Source organism: Macrobrachium rosenbergii, chromosome 15 (genome assembly GCF_040412425.1).
Source record: "Macrobrachium rosenbergii isolate ZJJX-2024 chromosome 15, ASM4041242v1, whole genome shotgun sequence".
In the NCBI taxonomy this organism is placed as follows: Eukaryota; Metazoa; Arthropoda; class Malacostraca; order Decapoda; family Palaemonidae; genus Macrobrachium; species Macrobrachium rosenbergii.
In genome coordinates, this window is record NC_089755.1 from 53868539 (window position 1) to 53889297 (window position 20759).

At 36.6% G+C, this 20759-nt stretch overlaps 1 protein-coding gene across 2 annotated transcripts in view; it reads left to right on the top strand.

Moving 5' to 3' along the window:
* The first annotated feature begins 500 nt into the window (after positions 1-500).
* LOC136846745 (chloride channel protein 2-like) overlaps positions 501-20759 on the top strand; it is a 41237-nt gene continuing 20978 nt past the window's right edge. Inside the window, exons 1-2 of one of the 2 annotated variants that reach the window (XM_067117919.1) lie at positions 501-632; positions 13398-14153. Coding sequence is in view for 1 of the 2 variants with exons in the window: in XM_067117918.1 (XP_066974019.1) it covers positions 17475-17573 (99 nt within the window). In the remaining variant the exon portion in view is untranslated. Of the gene's footprint in view, positions 633-13397; positions 14154-17347; positions 17574-20759 lie in introns of those variants that run through there. The other variant, XM_067117918.1, reaches the window with a different exon arrangement.

The window sequence follows — 20759 nt, forward strand, 5'->3', positions numbered from 1 at the left end:
AGTAACGGACACCAATTAAGGGTTTCGTTTAAAAAAAATTAAGAGGATTCGCCTTCATTCTTAAACGTGTATGATCCACGTGCTGTAGCCAACGAATTTTTCATCACTGGATTTTTATGTTTCTGGAAAACAAGATTTCAAGTATTTTCTCTGAAAAGTGTTCATTTTCATTAATATTTCCAAGGTGCTAAATGACTTTCACTATATTAGGAGAAATTTAAAGTGTAGCTGTTTGAAAATTTCTTCAAATTCCTGATTGTAAGCAAAATTCCTGTGTTAGTTTCAGAGCCAAATGAAATGACTAGTTTCAATATCTGATCTCTAGTGATAACAGGTAACATCTTAAGAGTAAAACCGGTATTTGATACTGACAAGGGATGCCGGCAGTTGTAGTCTATGAGTCTATGTTATGTGCATTTGTATGACAACTGTCTACTGTCAGCTGACGAGAACGACAGGACACGAACTCACGAAATGACGGCGTCTTCGGATTTCAGACTAGTTTGTGGGCGTCCTCCGAGGGGATAACGTCGTCCCGTGCCGTTTTCTTTCGCCCTTGAAAGAGATAACGGCATTATTTAACATCGCATACTCTCTTTTTTTTCGTCTTGGAGCTGTTTTGTGGCGTACAGGTGGGTTCACAGTGACAGATGTTTCGTATAGTTGAATGAGGTGCAGGTGTAAAATTAAGGTTTCAGTTACAGATGGTGTAAAATAAGTTTTTTTGTTAAATTTGGTGCAAAATAGTTTCGTATTTGGTATGTAAGGTGTAAAATAGTTTCGTATTTGGTATATAAGGTGTAAAACAGTTTCGTATTTGGTATGTAAGGTGTAAAAGAGTTTCGTATTTGGTATATAAGGTGTAAAAGTGTTTAGTATTAGTAAGTGTTAAATGAGGTGTAAAATACTTAAGTATTATTAGTTAAATAATGTGTAAAATAAAGTTTCTTAGTAGTTACATAAGGTGTAGGTAAAATTTTAATAACGCTTTGTATTTTAATGAGGATAACTTAAGTTCCTCCACGCCGGATTGCGCAAATGCCCCTAGGGGACACCCAACCACCTCCCCAACCCCTCGCAAACGTTTACAGTCTGTTTAATGTGTTGATGTTTTAGCATAGGCTACTGTCCCGGTTGCGATGACCACTGTAAACACGTGAATTGTAAACTGTAATTACTATTTGATTCTCTTGTAACAAATTTTAGCCTTTGTATCCTAGCCTATGTGAAATATGCCATTTGGTGACTTAAGTGATTGCTAAGTCTACGTTAGGTAGCTTTTCAACAGCATAATCATGGCGTTAATGTACATATGTATTTCTTATTTACTCCAACGTCTAATTTTTGGCATTTTTTACAGGATGTTGTAGTAAATGCCTTAAACGATACGCCTGTACCCTCTTAGTGCTTGTGGCTACGTTTTGTTTGTACTAATCTTCTCAGTGGGCCTATACTTGAATATTTTAGGATGAAATTGCTGACTCCATGCCCTTAGCAAACCTTTACAGGCCTCGACAGACCCTCTGTAGTTGACTAAAAATCAGGTACTTGCTTCATTAGCTTGTGTCAACTGAGGCTAAATTGGTCTTAAGGGAATTCGTCTCTAGGCCTAAATATCTCAAAAGCGAATCTGACCCACCGCGGCCCGGTGGCCGGTATATCTGAATTAATTGGTAAAACACTCGTGATTTTTCAAACAGCGTTGAGGGATTTTAACTCAATACAGTATTCTGTAATTCCTACATATGCCAATAGTCGACAATTCCCTTCCCTGGTAGCAGTGGTGAATGAAGAATTGCTGAGACTGGCTTTTACTAAAAACCACATTTATGAAATAAAGCATGGCTGAATAAAGTCTTGTATCCCCAGAGAGTAGAAAAAAAATCACGATGGGCGTTATACGCTTTTTGGAAATGTACTACAACCAAAGATACTGCTCCAGAATTCACTTGTTATTCATCATCTTTTTGTTCATTTTAGGAGGCCCTCCTTCGCTGCATCTGGTTAGCCACATTCATTTACGATACAGTTTATTTATAGCTTTTGTTTAACACGATCATCCGTTTCATAACCGTAAGAAACATGTCTATTCTCCGTTAAATTGTCTTTGTGAGTTTTCAAACACTTATATGACACTTGGAGCAACTTCTTGGATAGTTTGAGAAGGGTTATGCCGTGGTTAAAGATATACACATCGCAGAGTTATGGGAGGGAACATTTGAAGTCTAATATGAAAACTATAATAAAAGATTTTATGAAAATACTGAGTTGAATTGTATGTTTAAAGGCAGGTACATATAGCCTAAGTATTGAATTCGGTAAATAAACATTCATATTGGAGTTGTATTTATCAATAAGTAGTAACATTTGATACATGAAAAAAGCCTAAATGTTTTGGTCTATTAATTATTGAATCTATCATAGGATAGTATAAACTATGCATTATATAGGCTAAACTCCAATGCCTTGCGATGCAAAAGGTTCTGTGAAATTCTGCCTGTCTCAATTTCCAGTCTTATTTTTCACTGATTTCCACTTATCTCTGGCTTCCTGTTTATAGTTCTCGTCCAAGTAGGTCTACGTCATCCAACTATTAATTTGTAAAGTATGAAATTTAAGTTTACAATATTCACCAGAATTCAAATAACCTACTGTAGGTTAGGCAGCCCCATATACCTTTAGAATAGGTTTGGATTATGAAATTTAGGCTAAAGCCAGGTACTGTCAGATCTGGGGTATTCAGTGTCTTTTTTTTAGAAATTTTATAATTAGTAAAATAAAGTAAATAATAACAGAATAAGCTAGCCTACACATCAAGTGTGTAAAAAAGTTTCATTTGAAACAGCCTTTATGATCATTAAAAAGAGCATTGTCAGTTAGTAAAATGAAAGGTTGAAGGTTTTATTTTCATATTTCTTAAATGTAGCCTGAAACAAAGTACAGTAGGCCCAGAGCAATTAATTTTTTTTTGTTTTTTTCAGAAAATTTTTTACTTTAAAACATAATTACATTTCAGAGTTGACAACAATTTTCTTATGTTTTTTTATAAGTTAAATCGTTTTGAACATTTTTATATTTATTTAATTAGCAAATTAGTGTTGAACAGCTCTGGGCCTACTGTACTGTACTTTGTCATAGGCAACATTTAAGAAACATGAGAGTAAAACCATAAACCTTTTTACTCTCATAACTGATAAAGTATTTTTAATGATCATCAAGTCTATTTCCTATGAAACGTTTTTATATATTTGATGTGTAGGTTAGCTTATTCCTTCATTTACTATTTACCCCCACATTTTGGGTTTTAAAATTCCTAAAGAAAAAAATAATGAATGGTCCAGATATACCAATGCTTGGCTTTTGGCCTAATTCTTCACTATCCAGTCCAATACTGAAGTTGTATGGGACAGCCTAACATTAAGTAGTTTATAGTTAGAATTCTAGTGAATAATGCAAACTTGAATGAAACTAATTAATAAACAATACCTTAAAATTCTGCATTGGGGGGGGGGGGCCACAGTGGGAAAGCAGGGCTTTTGGGTGAGGGAATACAAAAGTGAAATACAAATATGAATTTAATCTAACCTAACTTAGGGTGGCACATCCTTACCTAGCCAGGAAGGCTTCTCCTCTGGAACCACGCCCCCTTCCCACCTGGTGCAACTTCTGGCATTATAAAATCTTAAAAACAAGGTTGTGACCTGATCTAGCCTAACCTAAGTCACAAATTCCTCACCTAGCCTAGGGCTTTGACCCTCCACCAAAAACGTGGGGTGCCAGGCCCTTACCTACCCAGGAAGCTTCACCTCCGGGCACCCCCCACAATAATATTACCTAGGGCACTGTAAATTAAAATTTTTGGGTTTGTGACCCAACCCTAACACATGCCATTTGGCCTTATCCTAGTGCATAGTATTACCCTGAAAGTATTTATTAAGCTTACCTTAATGAGAATAAGCAGTATAAAGGGGATTAATGTGGTCTTGGTCTTGTCATGATGGTGAAAGGCCACTGGCTCTCCTATTGAGAAGGGTAGAGCCGATGTGCTACTACCTACTAAGTCTATAAAAATGATTTGAATAGCAGCCGGCCCTTTGAAAACTTGGAAAGTAGATGCCCGTACTTGTGAGACATAAAAATTTGCTTGAAATTTGGCCACACGGGCAAAATAATCAAAGGAAAAAGTGATGCACACCTACACTATGGAAACCATGACTCTGAACTGAACGGCAATGTAAAGGAGACGGCCTCACGAAGATATCGTTTAACAATGTAATTTTATTGGCTAAGTAGTATATAAAATGGTAAATATAATAGACTTTAAGTGAGATAATTTGAGAATTTTGCGAGATAATGTGAAATGTGCCTTCTTTCGTTTTTTGTGTTTACTTTCATTCCCGAGGGGTTGGTACTAAGGAAGATCCGCGGAACACCTTGTCTAGCACCACCCCCTCGGGGATAAAAATTAAAATATAAACGACGGTAAATTTCCCATTATCTCGGTAAATTTGTTAAATTACCTCACCTCTGCTTCGTTATATATACCCTTTTACATACTGTTTAGTAAATAAATTACATTAATAAACGATATCTTCGTGTGGTCGTCTCCTTTATATTCATCAAAGTCGGGTTTTTTTAAGCAATGTCTGAATTCCAAAATCGTACTTCATTGGTGAAACTTAAAAAAAAAAAAGTCTAGTTTCATAATTTTCCCCACACCTACAGATTGAAGATGACGAAAGGTTTTTATAAAGACACTCCGTCTCCATATACGGTGGCCATCCTTACCCACAATGCATCGGGACAATAGAAAAAATCCGTCCAATCAAACAAACGACTTATATATAAAGTCCGAGTAGGTATCGACCTTGGTAACAACGTTCGTCGGTAAATCGCTCGGTAACAGAGAGTTTACCGTAGATTTTAGTAAGATTTTCCTACTAAGCATATTAAGAAGGCTTAGCAACATTTGAACTCCATTATCAAGTACCAGTATTAAAGTAAAATAATCCCCTTTTTCATATTTAATTTAAGACAAAACGTAGACTATAGGCTTAGTCACAAACCGGACGTTTAATGTTTATACACATCCCGCTTTATTCTTAAAATAGAAACTTGAGCATCTTTGACAAAATTTGCTTTAAAATTTATTCAGAATTAAGGAAAAACTGAAAGGTTAGATCATCCTTATTATCACTGTCCTATTCATCTTGCTTTGGATAGATAAATTGCAAAGAAAACTTTGTTCACGTTAGGAACAGATATACATTTTTTTATTCACATCGGGATCGAACCCAGGTGTTCCAAAAGAATGGCGAGGGCGCTATCAATCGGACCAAACAGTAGGCCTAAATCAAAACGCCTTAATCAGAGTGGTACTTAGGTTCCAGCTTCTTTTATGACCTGATATGCAGTATGTGTGTGTTTATTTAAATGTGTATAAATAGTAGATTTATACTTTACAGAATGTTTCAGTGATCACGTTTATTATTTAAAACTTTACCAATTATAATAAGTAATCCCATGGAAAAAGGTACCAATTATAATAAGTAATCCCATGGAAAAAGGTACCAATTATAATAAGTAATCCCATGGAAAAAGGTACCAATTATAATAAGTAATCCCATGGAAATAAATGCTGTACAGGTTTCCACCACGTGCTGGTCAAACAGGTCTGTTGTGTTTACGGCATGTGTGTGAAAACAAATAGGTCATTAATGAAAGTCAGATTATATTGCATTAGACCAGTATTACTGATTCTGTTATTCATTCATTATTATGATATGTCAAAGAGGTATGAGTGTAAATTTGCATTCAGATCGTAATGTTATTTTTGACTGATTTTCATTAACCGGAATGGCTAAGGATGTCGGCCTAACGAAGTGTGTCTTATTTGATTGGTTATTTGTGGCAAAGTAGTTTAATTGAATTGAATGCTTTAAATTAAAAAATCAAATTTGTGATTTGTGAAAATTTCTGTGAATTCTTGAGACTCCTGACGGTGTTTCCCTAGGGAGTAGTGCAGTTAGTGTAGGCATTACTTAGGGTTCTTTGCAGCGTCCCTTCGGCCCCTAGCTCCTGCAACCTCTTTCATTCCTTTTACCGTACCTCCGTTCGTATTCTCTTTCTTCCATCTAACTATCCAACCTCTTCTAACAATTGTTTCATAGTTCAGCTCCAAGGTTTTCCTTCTGTTACACATTTAAAAACTTCTTGCTCTCAATTTCCCTTTCAACGCTGAATGACCTCATGGCTCACAGCACTTGGCCTTCGGCCTATATTTTCTATTCCATTCCATTCCACATTCAGAACAACAACAATAATAATAATAATAATGGTGACGACATCCACAGTGATTGTCAATATATATTAATATATATATATATATATAATGTATAGATGTATAACATTCAGAAGATGAACCCTATCCATATGGAACAAGCCTACCACAGGCGCCATCGACTTGAATTTCAATTGTCCCTGGCGGCCATGAAGAATGGTAGGAAATAATTTGTACATTTCACATACAAAGATAGATAAGACTTAAGAGGGAAGAGGGATTTGTCAGGCGTGAGCCAAGGAAACGAAGACCACTTTAGGACTCCGGAAGATGAAAGGCTAGGCCTAACAGCTCGCAACAAAGGGCATGAACTCTCCCAGGTGGAAGAGAGGATGTAGATATACATCGGTTACAGCTTTCCTGAAGGGAAATGGGCATTATCCTATGATTATAAGGTGCAATGTTTTGCATAACAGTTCTTTGTTGTCATAGACTCTGAGATGATAAAGACTTAATTTTCTTTCCAACTGCCATTCGTTGTTTTTCTCGAGGTAGTTGTCAGATAGCATGGGATAAAAAGTTATAGTTCGGAGTAACAAATATTACGAATGTCAGCATTTTGAGACTAAGAATGATCGCATCTGGCTTGTTTATGTGGGAATAGGAAGAGGTTGGGTTTTTATGAGTCTAGAAATCTGTGGCTGTGCGGGTTGAAGAGTTAATATGTTAGTTCATGTTGTGGCTGGAAAGGAAGTGATGAAAACATCATAGTCGTATCCAGCTTGCTTCTGTGAATTGGGAGGATGAAGAGAGTGGCTTTTTATGAGTCTAGAAGTCTGTGGCTGCGCCGGTTAAAGAGTTAATATGTTAATATAGGGTGTTGCTGGAAATGGAATCATGAACACTGTTTATGGTCGTATCTCGCCTGGTTCTGTGAAGTAAGGCTAAGAAGAGATTGATTTTTATGAGTCTAGAAGTCTGTGGCTTAAGTGTTAAAGAATTGATATGTTATTTCATTGTGTGGAAAGATGGAAAAGTAGAGAGAATCTCTTTAACAGGATGTGAGTCTGTCCGTGCCAAGCCTCTATCTGAAGAAGAGACGAGATCTGGTCGCATGATTTGAATGCAGAAGTGATTGCGATGGAGTGCCTGCGCTGAATCAGTCTTATGGAGATGTGTTGTGAAAGAAGGTTTGGTCACGTGATTTTTCGTAGAATATTCATAAGCGTACTCGGGAAAGGGAAAGTGGTGAGGAATATTTTGTTGGATTGTATTACGATATACAGAGCAGGTAGAAAAATAAGTTGATGTATGTAAAGGAGACTTGGGAAGTGATATATCTGACCATTAACTAGTGGAGATTCAACTGAAAACGTTATGTTTAATATGAGAGGTAAATTTAAGAATTTGGTTATAAATGTTTTATGTAAAGCTTAAAAAGTGGAAGGAGTTTATGGCGAGCATCCAAAATTCGAGGATGGATTCCTGGGTCGGCAGAAATTAGCGTGGGTATAGATGCTTAAGAATAAAGGAGAAAGACATTGCTTAAAGTGCAGTTGGAGAATACAAGACAATGCAAATTATAGAAGTGGCTGGATGAGGTAACCCAAGACGAAGTAGAAGTGAAAGAGGTGGTAGAATGGAAACTTAAGTATATGAACAAATAATTAGTGAGGTAAAGAAGTTGAGCAGGATGTCAATAAGTAGAAGAAAAGTTAAAAAATGCATAGAACAAAAGATGTAAATTTAGAGGTGCTGTCTGAAGAGGAGAAACACATGGTCTAGACATATCCTTCGCATACCACAGGGAGAATAGTCTTTGATGAATGCAGATTGAGGGTTGAATGAATGAATAGATTTATAGATGCAAATGTAAGAGATATAGTATGAAGGTGAGATGGAGATTTTTGAGACACGTCCTTTGTACTCATTTCTGGGAGAGTAGTTCGTGATAGTTTCAGCCAGATTCCTCTGGGCACCAGAGGAGTTTGTAGACCCAGAACTAACTGGATGAGAACTATAAGAGAGCTCAAGGGAGGGGGCGGGGTTAGTCCTATCAGTGCACCTCACGCGGTAGGCTGCAGGCATTACTTGGGCTCTTATCAGCGTCCCTTCGGTTGCCAGCTGCAACCCCTGTCATTCCTTTTACTGTTCCTTCGTTCATATTCTGTTTCTTTTCGTCCTACTTTCCACCCTCTCCTAGCAATTGTTTTATAGTTCAGCTGCGAGGTTTTCCTCCAGTAAGACCTTTAAAATCTTTTTACTCTCAGTTACCCTCTCAGCTCTGAATGACCTCATAGGTCCTAGCGCTTGGCCTTTGGACTAAATTTTGTATTCCAATTCCAGCAAAAGTATTTTGAAAAGCTGTTGACAGTAGACTGCAGATGCAGACTGGAATGATACCAGAGTGACAGGGATTGAAGTAAATTCTAGGGTACATGGTTGTAATGTAACTGATTAGCTGACCAAGGTTTGTAAGGTACTCATGGATGAGGAAAAATTACTGAAGGAATGGGTTAGAAAAATCATTGTAAATATGCATGTATGCGTATTTAGCATTTCATTTTGTAAGTTTGGACATGGTGGCAATTTTCACTGCAAGTAGAGAGCTGAATAATATTATTTTATATCCTTGCATTTTACGGGGTAAAAGAAAGATTGATATTGAGTTGGACAAAATGATTTAATAGTTATTGCTTTTTTTTCCCTCCCAAAGCTTTTGATTATTACTACGACCCCTTAAGACAAAAAGGGAAGTAATAAGTATACATAGTGTCGCCCTCTAACACCAAAGTAACATTTTGTTTAATTTAAATCATTTGAATGATCTAAAAGACGTACACACACACACACACACACACACACACACACACACACACACACACATATATATATATATATATATATATATATATATATATATATATATATATATATATATATATATATACAGTATGTGTGTGTGTATAATATACATATATGCACATACACACACACATATATATATATACATACGTACATATACATATACATATATATCAAACAAAGTCTTATTAATCAGACCGACCAACTCATGTATACCCAGCGTACTGTGACACATACCCTATCAGTGTTGAGGTACCGCGTACAGTTATATTGCTTCATGCATAACTGAATGTTTATAAACTTTGGCGGGGAAGGAGGGGGTGAGTAGGGGGCGGAAATCAGTGTTGAGCAAAATGCAGATAAGTTCTTGTTTCGTAACTCGAATCTTATATGTGTCAATCTTTTTGTTTACTTGCTGTTGTTAAGATTTTACCGTTAGGCAGTCTTCACCGTAGGGGGTGGGTTAGTGCCGTCAGTGAACCCCACGCGGTGCACTGTAGGCATTAATTACTGTCCTTTGCAGCTCCCCTTCGGCCTCTAGCTACCAACCTTTTCATTCCTCTTACTGTACCTCCATTCATAGTCTCTTTCTTCCCTATTACCTTCATCGACCCTTTCCTAACAACCTCAACGTTAGTCTCACCGCCGAATGACCTTGCAAGTCCCAGCGTTTGACCTTTGACCTAAATTTTAGAGATTCCAAGTGCTACAAGCGAGGCGATGCATCTTCCGCGTGCCACTGCGCCTCCCGTTTCTCTTGCGCATGCGCCGGGGAAGAGGTGACGTCATTTCTTATATTACTAATTAGCTTTTTAAATGACAGCTGTGCGTAGATGCTTCCTGGTACGCTTGGGTGTGGTACGCCCGCTGAAAAACAGCGTGACGCCATGTCTTTGTTTTGCTTTGTTGCGTAGGGAAATGTGTCGTAGGTGGAACAGTGGAATGAATGGACGTAATGGAAAGAAGAGTATTAATGAAGTGACGTATCTGGAATTATATACATACATGCATACACACACGTATATATGTATATGTATATATATTATATATGGATATATGTGTGTGTATAAAATATGCATATATATATATATATATATATATATATATATATATATATATATTGTATATTGTATATGTATTATGTATGTGTATAAAATATACATATATATATGTATATGTATATATATGTGTATATATATTATATATGTATATATATACTGTATGTATGTGTATAAAATATACATATATAAAGTATATATATATATATATAATATATATTAAATATACAAAGCTTCAACTCCTTTCATTCCCTTTACTGTACCTCCATTTATATTCTCTCTCTTCAGTGTGACGTTCCACCCTCTCTTGAGTGTTATTCATAGTGCAATGCGATGTTTTCCTCCTGTTACACCTTTCAAACATTTTCACTCTCAATTTCCCTTTCAGCGCTGAATGACCTCATAGGTCCCAATGCCTTGGCCTTTGGGCTAAAATTTATATTCCATTCCATTCAAAGATAAGGACGCATGGTACAGTCTTGCCTTGCTATTCTTCCTGGTCAGTTGGTATAGTGGGTAGTGTCGTGGCATGTCACTCAGATGTCGCGGGTTCGCGTCTCGCCCAGGGCGATGAAAAATCACTGACTCTGTGTCATGATCAGTTACTGCTGCAGTGTTGGAGGGTCTGCTGCGGTGGGAGGTTGAAACCAACATTCTTTGGAAGACTGAAATTCAAGTCAGTGGCCCCTTTAGTGCGCTTGGTGCGTGTGAGTAGGTTTCATCTATGAAATAGTAATAATATAAATCTCCTTGTTGTGCTAGGCTGAATACGTATCTTCTTTCACATGCAGAGAATTAGTCACGAATGCATTATTGATGTTTCGTCGAATTTTCACGCAACCAAATACAAGTGTGCTACTTGACCAAATTTTTAATATTCAATGTTTGTGGTAAGACGTGACTTGGCTTAATGGTGCAATTATTCACTTGGCAGCCCTTGCGCAATGGTCAGTCATTTTGAATAAAAGAGAAATTGCACTGAGGCAAGATTGGACTCATAATATTATTTCGATAAAATGATATTACCCTCATATAACGATTATCAGTACTGACAGCTAAACGCTTTAAAAGGGGCAGTTGATATAATTGTGACTGCCAATTTAAAATAGGTCTTTTATTTTTCCATAATTTCTTTAAATTTTATTAGATTCCGCTCTTAAACACATTCTTTGCCATCGTCATAGGGTGGCATTGCCGCCAGTGCACCTCGCACGGTTCATTGTAGGTATCACTTAAAAGTTCTTTGCGGCGTCCCTTGGGCCCCTAGCTGCGACCCCTTTCGTTCCATTTTACTGTACCTGCGTTCACATTCTCTTTCTTTTTCGTCCATCTCGCTTTCTTCAACTCTTTCCTAACAATTGTTTCAACATCATTCTCACTGCTGAATGACATCAGAGGTCTCAGCGCTTGGCCTTTGTCCTGAATTTTTTATTCGAATTTCAGCTCCACTTTTACCAATTCCAACACTCGGTTTGTACGTAGAGATAATAATAAAAAATATTTATGCAAACATTTGCATCACCTTTAGCAACTAGTTGGAAGGAGATTGCCCTCACTTATGAATACGAGTGTGTGTGTGTGTGTGTGTGTGTGTGTTGTGTGTTTGGTGTATTCAAAGGATGCCTGTGGAAATGGCAAAATGTCTGTGATGAAACCTGACAAATTGTATTCGTTTCATAACTTTCATAAGATGTTTAACTTTCATGAGATGAGGTCACACAGATCTTTGGGGGCGCAGGTGCATCGTATTCCACTTAACATATTTCAGTGTTGTTTTCATATTGATCAGATTAGTGGACGATGCCATAATGACTGATTTGACTATTTGACCCTTTTAATAAATAATTTTTCACTAATTTTAGTGATTTGCCCTTTTAATAAATAATTTTTCACTAATTTTAGTGATTTGCCCTTTAATAAATAATTTTTCACTAATTTTAGTGATTTGCCCTTTTAATAAATAATTTTTCACTAATTTTAGTGATTTATCCTTTTAAAAAAGAATTTTTCACTAATTTTAGTGATTTACCCTTTTAATAAATAATTTTTCACTAATTTTAGTGATTTACCCTTTTAAAAAATTTTTGTCACTAATTTTAGTGATTTACCATTTTAAAAAATAAATTTTCACTAAATTTAGTGATGTACCCTTTTAAAAAATAATTTTTCATTCATTTTAGTGATTTGCCCTTTTAATAAATAAGTTTTCACTAATTTTAGTGATTTGCCCTTTTAATAAATAATTTTTCACTAATTTTAGTGATTTACCCTTTTAAAAAATAATTTTTCACTAATTTTAGTGATATATCCTTTTAATAAATAATTTTTCACTAATTTTAGTGATTTATCAGTGTAACTTAGTTAACTTTGTGTGGCGGTAATTCCTTAATATTTTGTAGCTGCAAGCCCTAGAGACCTTGGTTTACCACCATAGGGGGTGTTAGTGCCGTCAGTGCACCTTACGTTTTGCACTGTAGGCAGTAACTGAAGGGTCTTTGCAGCGTCCCCTCGGCCCTTAGCTGCAATCTCTTTCATTCCTTTTACTGTACCTCCGTTCATATTTTCTTTCTTCCCTCTGACTTGCCACCCTCCTGTTACACCTTTCAAACCTCTTACTCTCAATTTTCCTTTCAGCGCTGAATGACTTTATAGGTCCCAGTGCTTGGCCTTGGTTGCGTGAGTGTGAATACTTGACTTTCATTTACGGACGGTTTTATTTTTGTTTCCTGCCTACTCTCCTTATTCGTGAATTTTGAATTATACAAAATTTTGTTATTTGCAGTTGCATGACTGATCTTTCGTCTTATCTCCTTTTCATTCTTGAATTTTTAATTATAAATTTTGTTGCTTGTAGTTGCGTGACTGATCTCTCATTATCTCCTTTTCATTCATGAATTTTAATTATATTTTTTTATAATTTTTAGCTGCATGACTGATCTCTCATTATCCTTTTTTTATTCTTGAATTTTAATTATATATATATTTTTTATCTTTAGTTGCATGACTGATCTCTCATTATCTCCTTTTCATTCTCGAATTTTAATTATATTTTTTTTATTTTTAGTTGCATGACTGATCTCTCATTATCTCCTTTTCATTCTTGAATTTGAATTATATTTTTTAAATTTTTAGTTGCATGACCTGATCTCTCATCACTGATCTTTCCTAACTGATCTCTCGTCTCATCGTTACAGGAAACGGCTCAGCGATGGTCTTAATGAAGAAATGGCTTTAATTTCTTGTTAATTACGTGACCAACAAAAACGAGTCTTTGAAAAGTTGAGGCTACACAAAGAACGATCTCGTTTGAAAACGAGTCGCATAAAGAAAGATCTCGTTTGAAAACGAGTCGCATAAAGAAAGATCTCGTTTGAAAACGAGTTGGATAAAGAAAGATCTCGTTTGAAAACGAGTTGGATAAAGAAAGATCTCGTTTGAAAACGAGTCGCATAAGGAAAGATCTCGTTTGAAAACGAGTTGGATAAAGAAAGATCTCGTTTGAAAACGAGTCGCATAAAGAAAGATCTCGTTTGAAAACGAGTTGGATAAAGAAAGATCTCGTTTGAAAACGAGTCGCATAAGGAAAGATCTCGTTTGAAAACGAGTTGGATAAAGAAAGATCTCGTTTGAAAACGAGTCGCATAAAGAAAGATCTCGTTTGAAAACGAGTTGGATAAAGAAAGATCTCGTTTGAAAACGAGTCGCATAAAGAAAGATCTCGTTTGAAAACGGGTTACACAAAGAAAGATCTCGTAGAGAAGACTCGCTCGATTTTTCAAATTCTTGGGGAATTCAAGAAAGAATTTGAGTTTACCAGTTTTCAAAATGGATACAAGCGCCACCGCCGCGGCCATGTCCGTCCACTGGAAGAATCCTCCGGGGAGTCTGAGAGCGAGGACGAGAATGAGGAGACTGGCGTTGGGAGCTACAGGGAATACGAGGAAACGTTGGTGAGTACCGGAGCCTAGTTTCATTTCAGATTTTTTTATTTTTTTATATATTTTTTAATCCTTTGGAAGAATTACTTTTTATTTATACTGAAAATTTTTCTTGCATTTATATGTATTTTATTTTTAAATGTGTTTCTTGAATCCTTTGGAAAAATAACTTTTATGTATAATGAAAATTTTTTTGTATTTATATATATATAATATATATATGTATGTATGCATTTTAAATATGTTTCTTTAATACTTTTGAAAAATTACTTTTTATGTATTCTGGACATTTTTTGCACATATATATATATATATATATATATATATATATATATATATATATATATATATATATATATATATATATATATATATATATTAACAATCTATTTATTTAATCCTTTTTAAAAATTACTTTCATATACACCGAAAATTGTTGTCAGATATTTGCATGCCTCAGCATTATGGGTAATTTTTTTTTTTTTTTTTTTTTCTCATTCTACTTTGTCTGAAGACTTCAAATACTTGACCAGCCCGCATTATCTGTATTCTCAGGAGGCATTGCTTTGTGTGTACGTGTTTTTAAGTGGCTTTTAGTTTTCTGTAAAAGAAAACTATTGCGCCGGCTTTGTCTGTCCTTCCGCCCTCAGATTTTAAAAACTACTGAGGAGGCTAGAGGGCTGCAAATTGGTATGTTGATCATCCACCCTCCAATCGTCAAACACACCAAGTTGCAGCCCCCTAGCCTCTTTGGTTTATATTCTATTTAAGGTTAAAGTTAACCGTAATCGTGCCTCTGGCAGCGATATGGGATAGGCCACCAGAGTTTCATGGAGTTTCCATGACTGCCGCTGCTCTTCGCCTCTTACCCAGTCTCTTGTTCTGTTTTGTATTATCTCGGCCCCGTAGGGGTAGTGCCGTCAGTACACCTCATGCGGCGCACTGTAGGTATTACTGAAGGGTCTTTGCAGCGTGCCTTCGGGCCCTAGCTACAACCCCTTTCATTCCTTTTACTATACATCCTTTCATATTCTCTTTCTTTCACGTGACTTTCCACCCTCTCTAACAATGATTTCATAGTGCACCTTCCAAACCTTCATGCCCTCAATTTCCCTCTCAGCCTTGAATGACCTCTTAGGTCCCAGCGCTTGGCCTTTGGCCTAAACCCTATATTCCGTTCCATTCTCACCACCAGTGCAAACATTTTCAGCATGCATTATTTTTCAGCATTTATCGTGACTGGGTGGGAATACATCAAGAAAAACAACTTACCAACGCTTGAATAGAGATAAACGTGTCAGCGATTGCCTTGTGGGACGTGACCTGGGTACCGAAGCTCGTGCCTTGGGATGAAACATGTGATTGGAATTGCAAAGGCCAGATTTGCATTTGAGCAATCTGGTTTCCAGCGTGTTTTTTTTTTTTTTTTTTTTGTTAGTTGGTTGAGAATGTGTGTACAATATAAATATGTCTGTGGTTAATCACGCATATGATATGAATATGTTCTCCCGTAGGGGGGTTGGTTAGTGCCGTCAGTGCACCTCACGTGGTGCACTGTAGGCATTACTTTAAGGGTCTTTGCAGCGTCCCTTCGGTCCCCAGTTGCACCCTCTTTCATTCCTTTTACTGTACCTCCGTTCATATTCTCTCTTCCGTCTGACTTTCCACCCACGCCAATAATTATTTCTTAGTGCAACTGCTTTGAGGTTTTCCTCCTGTTACGCCTTTCAAACCTTTCTGCCGTCAATTTCCGTTTCAGCGTTGAGTGACCTCATAGGTCACAACGGTTGGCCATTGGCCTAAATCCTCTGTTCTAGTATATTCTGTATAATCACATCATGATGTTGCTGACTTTTGCTGCATGAAGGCACTCTGACATTAACCTTGCATCAGCTAATTCCTTTTTCGGTTCGCGTTCCGTTATGAAGAGTTTGTCAGCTGTGGGGGATTTTATTTGCGTTATTGTCATGTTTCCTGAATTGATATGAGATGTCCAGTGTATTGTCCCTAGTTTGACGAATTGGCGTAAGCCAGTTTTTCCTCACTCTGAGAAAATAGGCTTCAAAGATTTTGATATCATTCAGAGCTTCTAATGAGCGCATCTTTTGTGGGAAATATTTGGGAAAATGTGACGACGCAGACGACTGAAATTTTGATATATTATAGAGCAGTGGTTCTTGATCTTTTTCAATGTATGCACCCATTTCAAATCAGCAGTCAGTTCTCGCAACCCCTGAATTGCTGAAATAAAAAAATTATTATTATTATTATTATTATTATTATTATTATTATTATTATTATTATTATTATTATTATTATTATTAGGTGAGAAAGAAAGAGAAAATATTGACAAGTATCAAGACCTGAAAATCGAAATAAGAAGGATATGGAATATGCCAGTGGAAATTGTACCCATAATCATAGGAACACTAGGCACGATCCCAAGATCCCTGAAAAGGGATCTGGAAAAACTAGACGCCGAAGTAGCTCCAGGACCCATGCAGAAGAGTGTGCTACCAGGAACAGCGCACATAGTGAGAAAAGTGATGGACTCCTAAGGAGGCAGGATGCAACCCGGAACTCCACACTATAAAAAAAACAAAAAAACCAGTCGAATAGGATGCCTGTGATAGACAAAAAAAAAAAAAAAAAATTTTTTTGTAGAAAATATAACATGCGCATTTAAAAATACATTTTGCTTTAATTATTCACAGGACGCCTTTCCGTCAAAACAGGGACGATATGTAAAATTCCGGTCAACACCAGTGTAGGGATTTCTGAATGCGTCTAGCATCTGCAATTCTAACCAGCCGTCATGGTGACGTCACAATTGAATGATTTCAATGTCCCCTCTCAAGCGGCGAGTAGCTTTATGCAAACGATTTATTCAAACGATTTATTCAAACTGTTCTGATAGGGCCGGAGGCTTTCTTTGAGGCGGGAATTCCGTGTGGCTGTCAGACCTTTTCGGGAGGTCAAGCTGAAGTCGCCTTCGGCGGATCCCAAGTCGTTTTGAAGGGTATTGGACAAAGTTAACATATATAACCCTGATGTCCCTCGGTCTCTGATGCCAAAGCTTTTCGCTCGTTCTGCGATTTTCGTGTGACCGTTTTGATTATCGGCGCTTAAGGTTTTCAAAGTTGCGACTGAAAGCTACCGAAGTGAAGTGCCGAATATGTTCTGGTGATGTGGAGTTAACATAGAAAGTTGTTTGACAGGAAAGTGATAAAAAGAAACAGCTCGTTTAGAAGTGCTGGCGTTTGAATGCAGCGCTTGATTCGTTCATTTTTTTGGAGATAGGAGGAAGAATTGAGTCAGTAGCTTTTCAACACCATGTCCGTCCGTTGGAAGTTTCTTCCGAAAAGCTCTAAGAGAAAAGATGACATTGAGAAGACCGACGATGGTTACCACAGGGAATACGAACAAACTTTGGTGAGTACCGAAGCTTACTTTCGTTTCAGACTTAATTTTTTTACAATCTGGCTTTTTAGTTTTCTGTAAAAGAAAGCTATTGTGCCTGCTTTGTCTGTCCGTCCTCACTTTTTCTGTCCGCCCTCAGATCTTAAAAACTACTGAGGCTAGAGGGTTGCAAATTGGTATGTTGGCCATCCAACTTCCAATCATCAAACATACCAAATTGCAGCCCTCTAGCCTCAGTAGTTTTTATTTTATTTAAGGTTAAAGTTAGCCATGCTCGTGTTTCTGGCAACGATATAGGATAGGCCATCACCGGACCGTGGTTAAAGTTTCATGGGCCGCGGCTCATGCAACTTTATACCGAGACCACCGAAACATAGACCTATTTTCGGTGGCCTTGATTATACGATGTACAGAAAACTCGATTGCGCCGAAGAAACTTCGGCGCATTTTTTACTTGTTAATCCTTTGTAATATGACAAGGAATTCTGAACACTTTCCTCACCTGAAACTCCTGGATAGAGTTACGCCATTAGTCAAGTTTGGTAGTGCCGTTAGTGCACCTCATGCGGTGCACTGTTGGCATTAATTAAGGTTCTCTGCAGCGTGCCTTCGGCCCCTAGCTGCAACCCCTTTCGTTCCTTTTACTGTACATCCTTTCATATTCTCTTTCTTCCATCTTACTTTCCACCTTCTCATAACAATTGATTCATAGTGCAACTGCTTTGAGGTTTTCCTCCTGTTACACCTTTCAAACCTTTTGCTGTCAATTTCGGTTTCAGCGCTGAATGACCTCATAGGTCCCAGTGCCTGACCTTTTGCCTAAATTCTACATTCAGTCAATAAATCGATTCCTCTTTTCAATCTGAAAGGGGGAAATCGAACAGATTCCCGAAAGCTCTCTGTAGAGGTTTATTTTTTAAATGGGTACATACGTGACTGTGGATTTGTTTCTCCATTTCAAGAATCATACCACTTTGAGTATTTTAACTCTTTGCACCTTTCTCTACCTAAATTAACTATGTTTACTGGCAACACTAGACAGTCTACTGCTGCAAACAGGCTGTCGTTTTCTAGTATCAGGTCTAGTGCTCCTCATTTTGATAGGAATTTATTTTGGCTACGACTGAAATGTGGAGTAGGTTACCTACTAGTGCAGTTATGGGATCTTCTGCCTTCCAGATGTTCAAGCTAGGAGAAAATTCATTCCTGATTTCTTTCCCTCATGTGTATTTATTATCTCATTTTCCTGTAACTTTCTCTCTCTCTCTCTCTCTCTCTCTCTCTCTCTCTCTCTCTCTCTCTCTCTCTCTGTCTGCAGGCTGATTTCTCTTTGGAACCCGCTTTGGTTTCCAGCTGAAGATTTGTAAAAAAAAGAAAGTGGCTTTAGTTAGATCTTGTCGTTTACTATATGTGACATGTAACTTTCACCTAAAATGATCTTGGATCACTTAGAAGAGGTCCCAGGTGCTGGCAGTAGTGGGGGAATTCCTAATAGCTTTTTGTTTTAAAAGTTAGGATTCAAGAATTGTCTTGTGTTGACAGCAGTGTTTGAATGCTAATTTTTGAATAATTCCCACATAAATGACCTTGAATGACTTACGAGATGGTGGAGATCTGACAGTTATTTTTGGGGATGATCTCAGATTTTTGTTGTCGTGAACTTGGTAGTTACTGGAAACTTATAGATAATTTACTTACATTTTTATCTGTTTACTTGTAAATTTGTTAAGTTATTTTTTTACTTATAAGTTTTCTTTTCTTTCTATAGTTCCCATTACCTTCTGTTATTTCTTTCTAATGAACACCATAATATTCTTTGGAAGCTTGAATTTCAAGTCAGAGGCCCCTGTGGTGGGCTTGTTCCATATGAGTAGGGTTCATCTACTGAATAATAATAATAATAATAATAATAATAATATAATAATAATAATAATAATAATAATAATAATAATACTTTATTTAGCTATTTATTCGATTCAATTTGGAAGCTTGAATTTCAAGTCAATGGCCCCCGTGGTGGGCTTGTTCCATATGAATAGGATTCATCTACTGAATAATAATAATAATAATAATAATAATAATAATAATAATAATAATAATAATAATAATAATGTAATCCCGAGGTGTGATTTTTGTGTACCTATTTCTCTCCCTCTCATGTCATTCACGAACAGTACAGGTATTTCCAGCGATGACTCTTCCGTGAAGGTTAATCTCCTAACGCTGACGATCGATAGATACCAAGTCTCTTCCCTAATGGAAATGAATATGGATGATTGTCTCAGGGTACGTGACCGGGGTAGAGCAGGCAGTGCCAGGTTCTGGAATGCGTAATTGACGCTGTGAAGACCGGATATTTTTTGCGCGATCTGGTTTTCGCCGTATTTTTCGAGTGCGGTCTGCTCTCTTGAAGGCTTCGTGGGTTGTGGTTGGTCATTTGTGTGTGCGTGTGTGTGTGTGTGTGTGTATACATATAGTATATATATATGTATATATATTTATATATATATATATATGTATATATTATATATCTATGTAAATATATATTTATATATATTATCTCTCTCTCTCTCTCTCTCTCTCTCTCTCTCTATATATATATATATATATATATATATATATATATATATATATATATATATATATATATATATATATATATATTTAACTCTTAGGTTTAAATATATATATATATATATATATATATATATATATATATATATTATTATTACTACTGTATGTATGCATGTATGTATGTATGTATATATAATATATATAAATATATGTACATGTATTTATATATGATATATATATATATATATATATATATGTGTGTGTGTGTGTGTGTGTATGTGCGTGCGTGTGTGTAACGTATACGTATGTTCATACTACCAACATACTCTCATCCTGATGCTGGTGATCTCAACTGTACGAAGTCACTTTGCTCATTTATAAACCTACCTATCACATATTCTCTTTCTTTTATCAGATTTCAGGTTGTTTAGTTTTTTTTTTTTTTTTTTTTTTTGAGAGAGAGAGAGAGATCTGTTTTTCTTTCGTAAGATCTCATTATGTCTGAATATAAGAGAAAGTGTCTTTTAAGATTCTGGTAAACACAGCTTAGGACACTGTGAGTGCGACCATCCCTAATTCTAATCGTGCCATGGCGTGCTCCTCAGCAAGCTGTTGGCCCAGCGT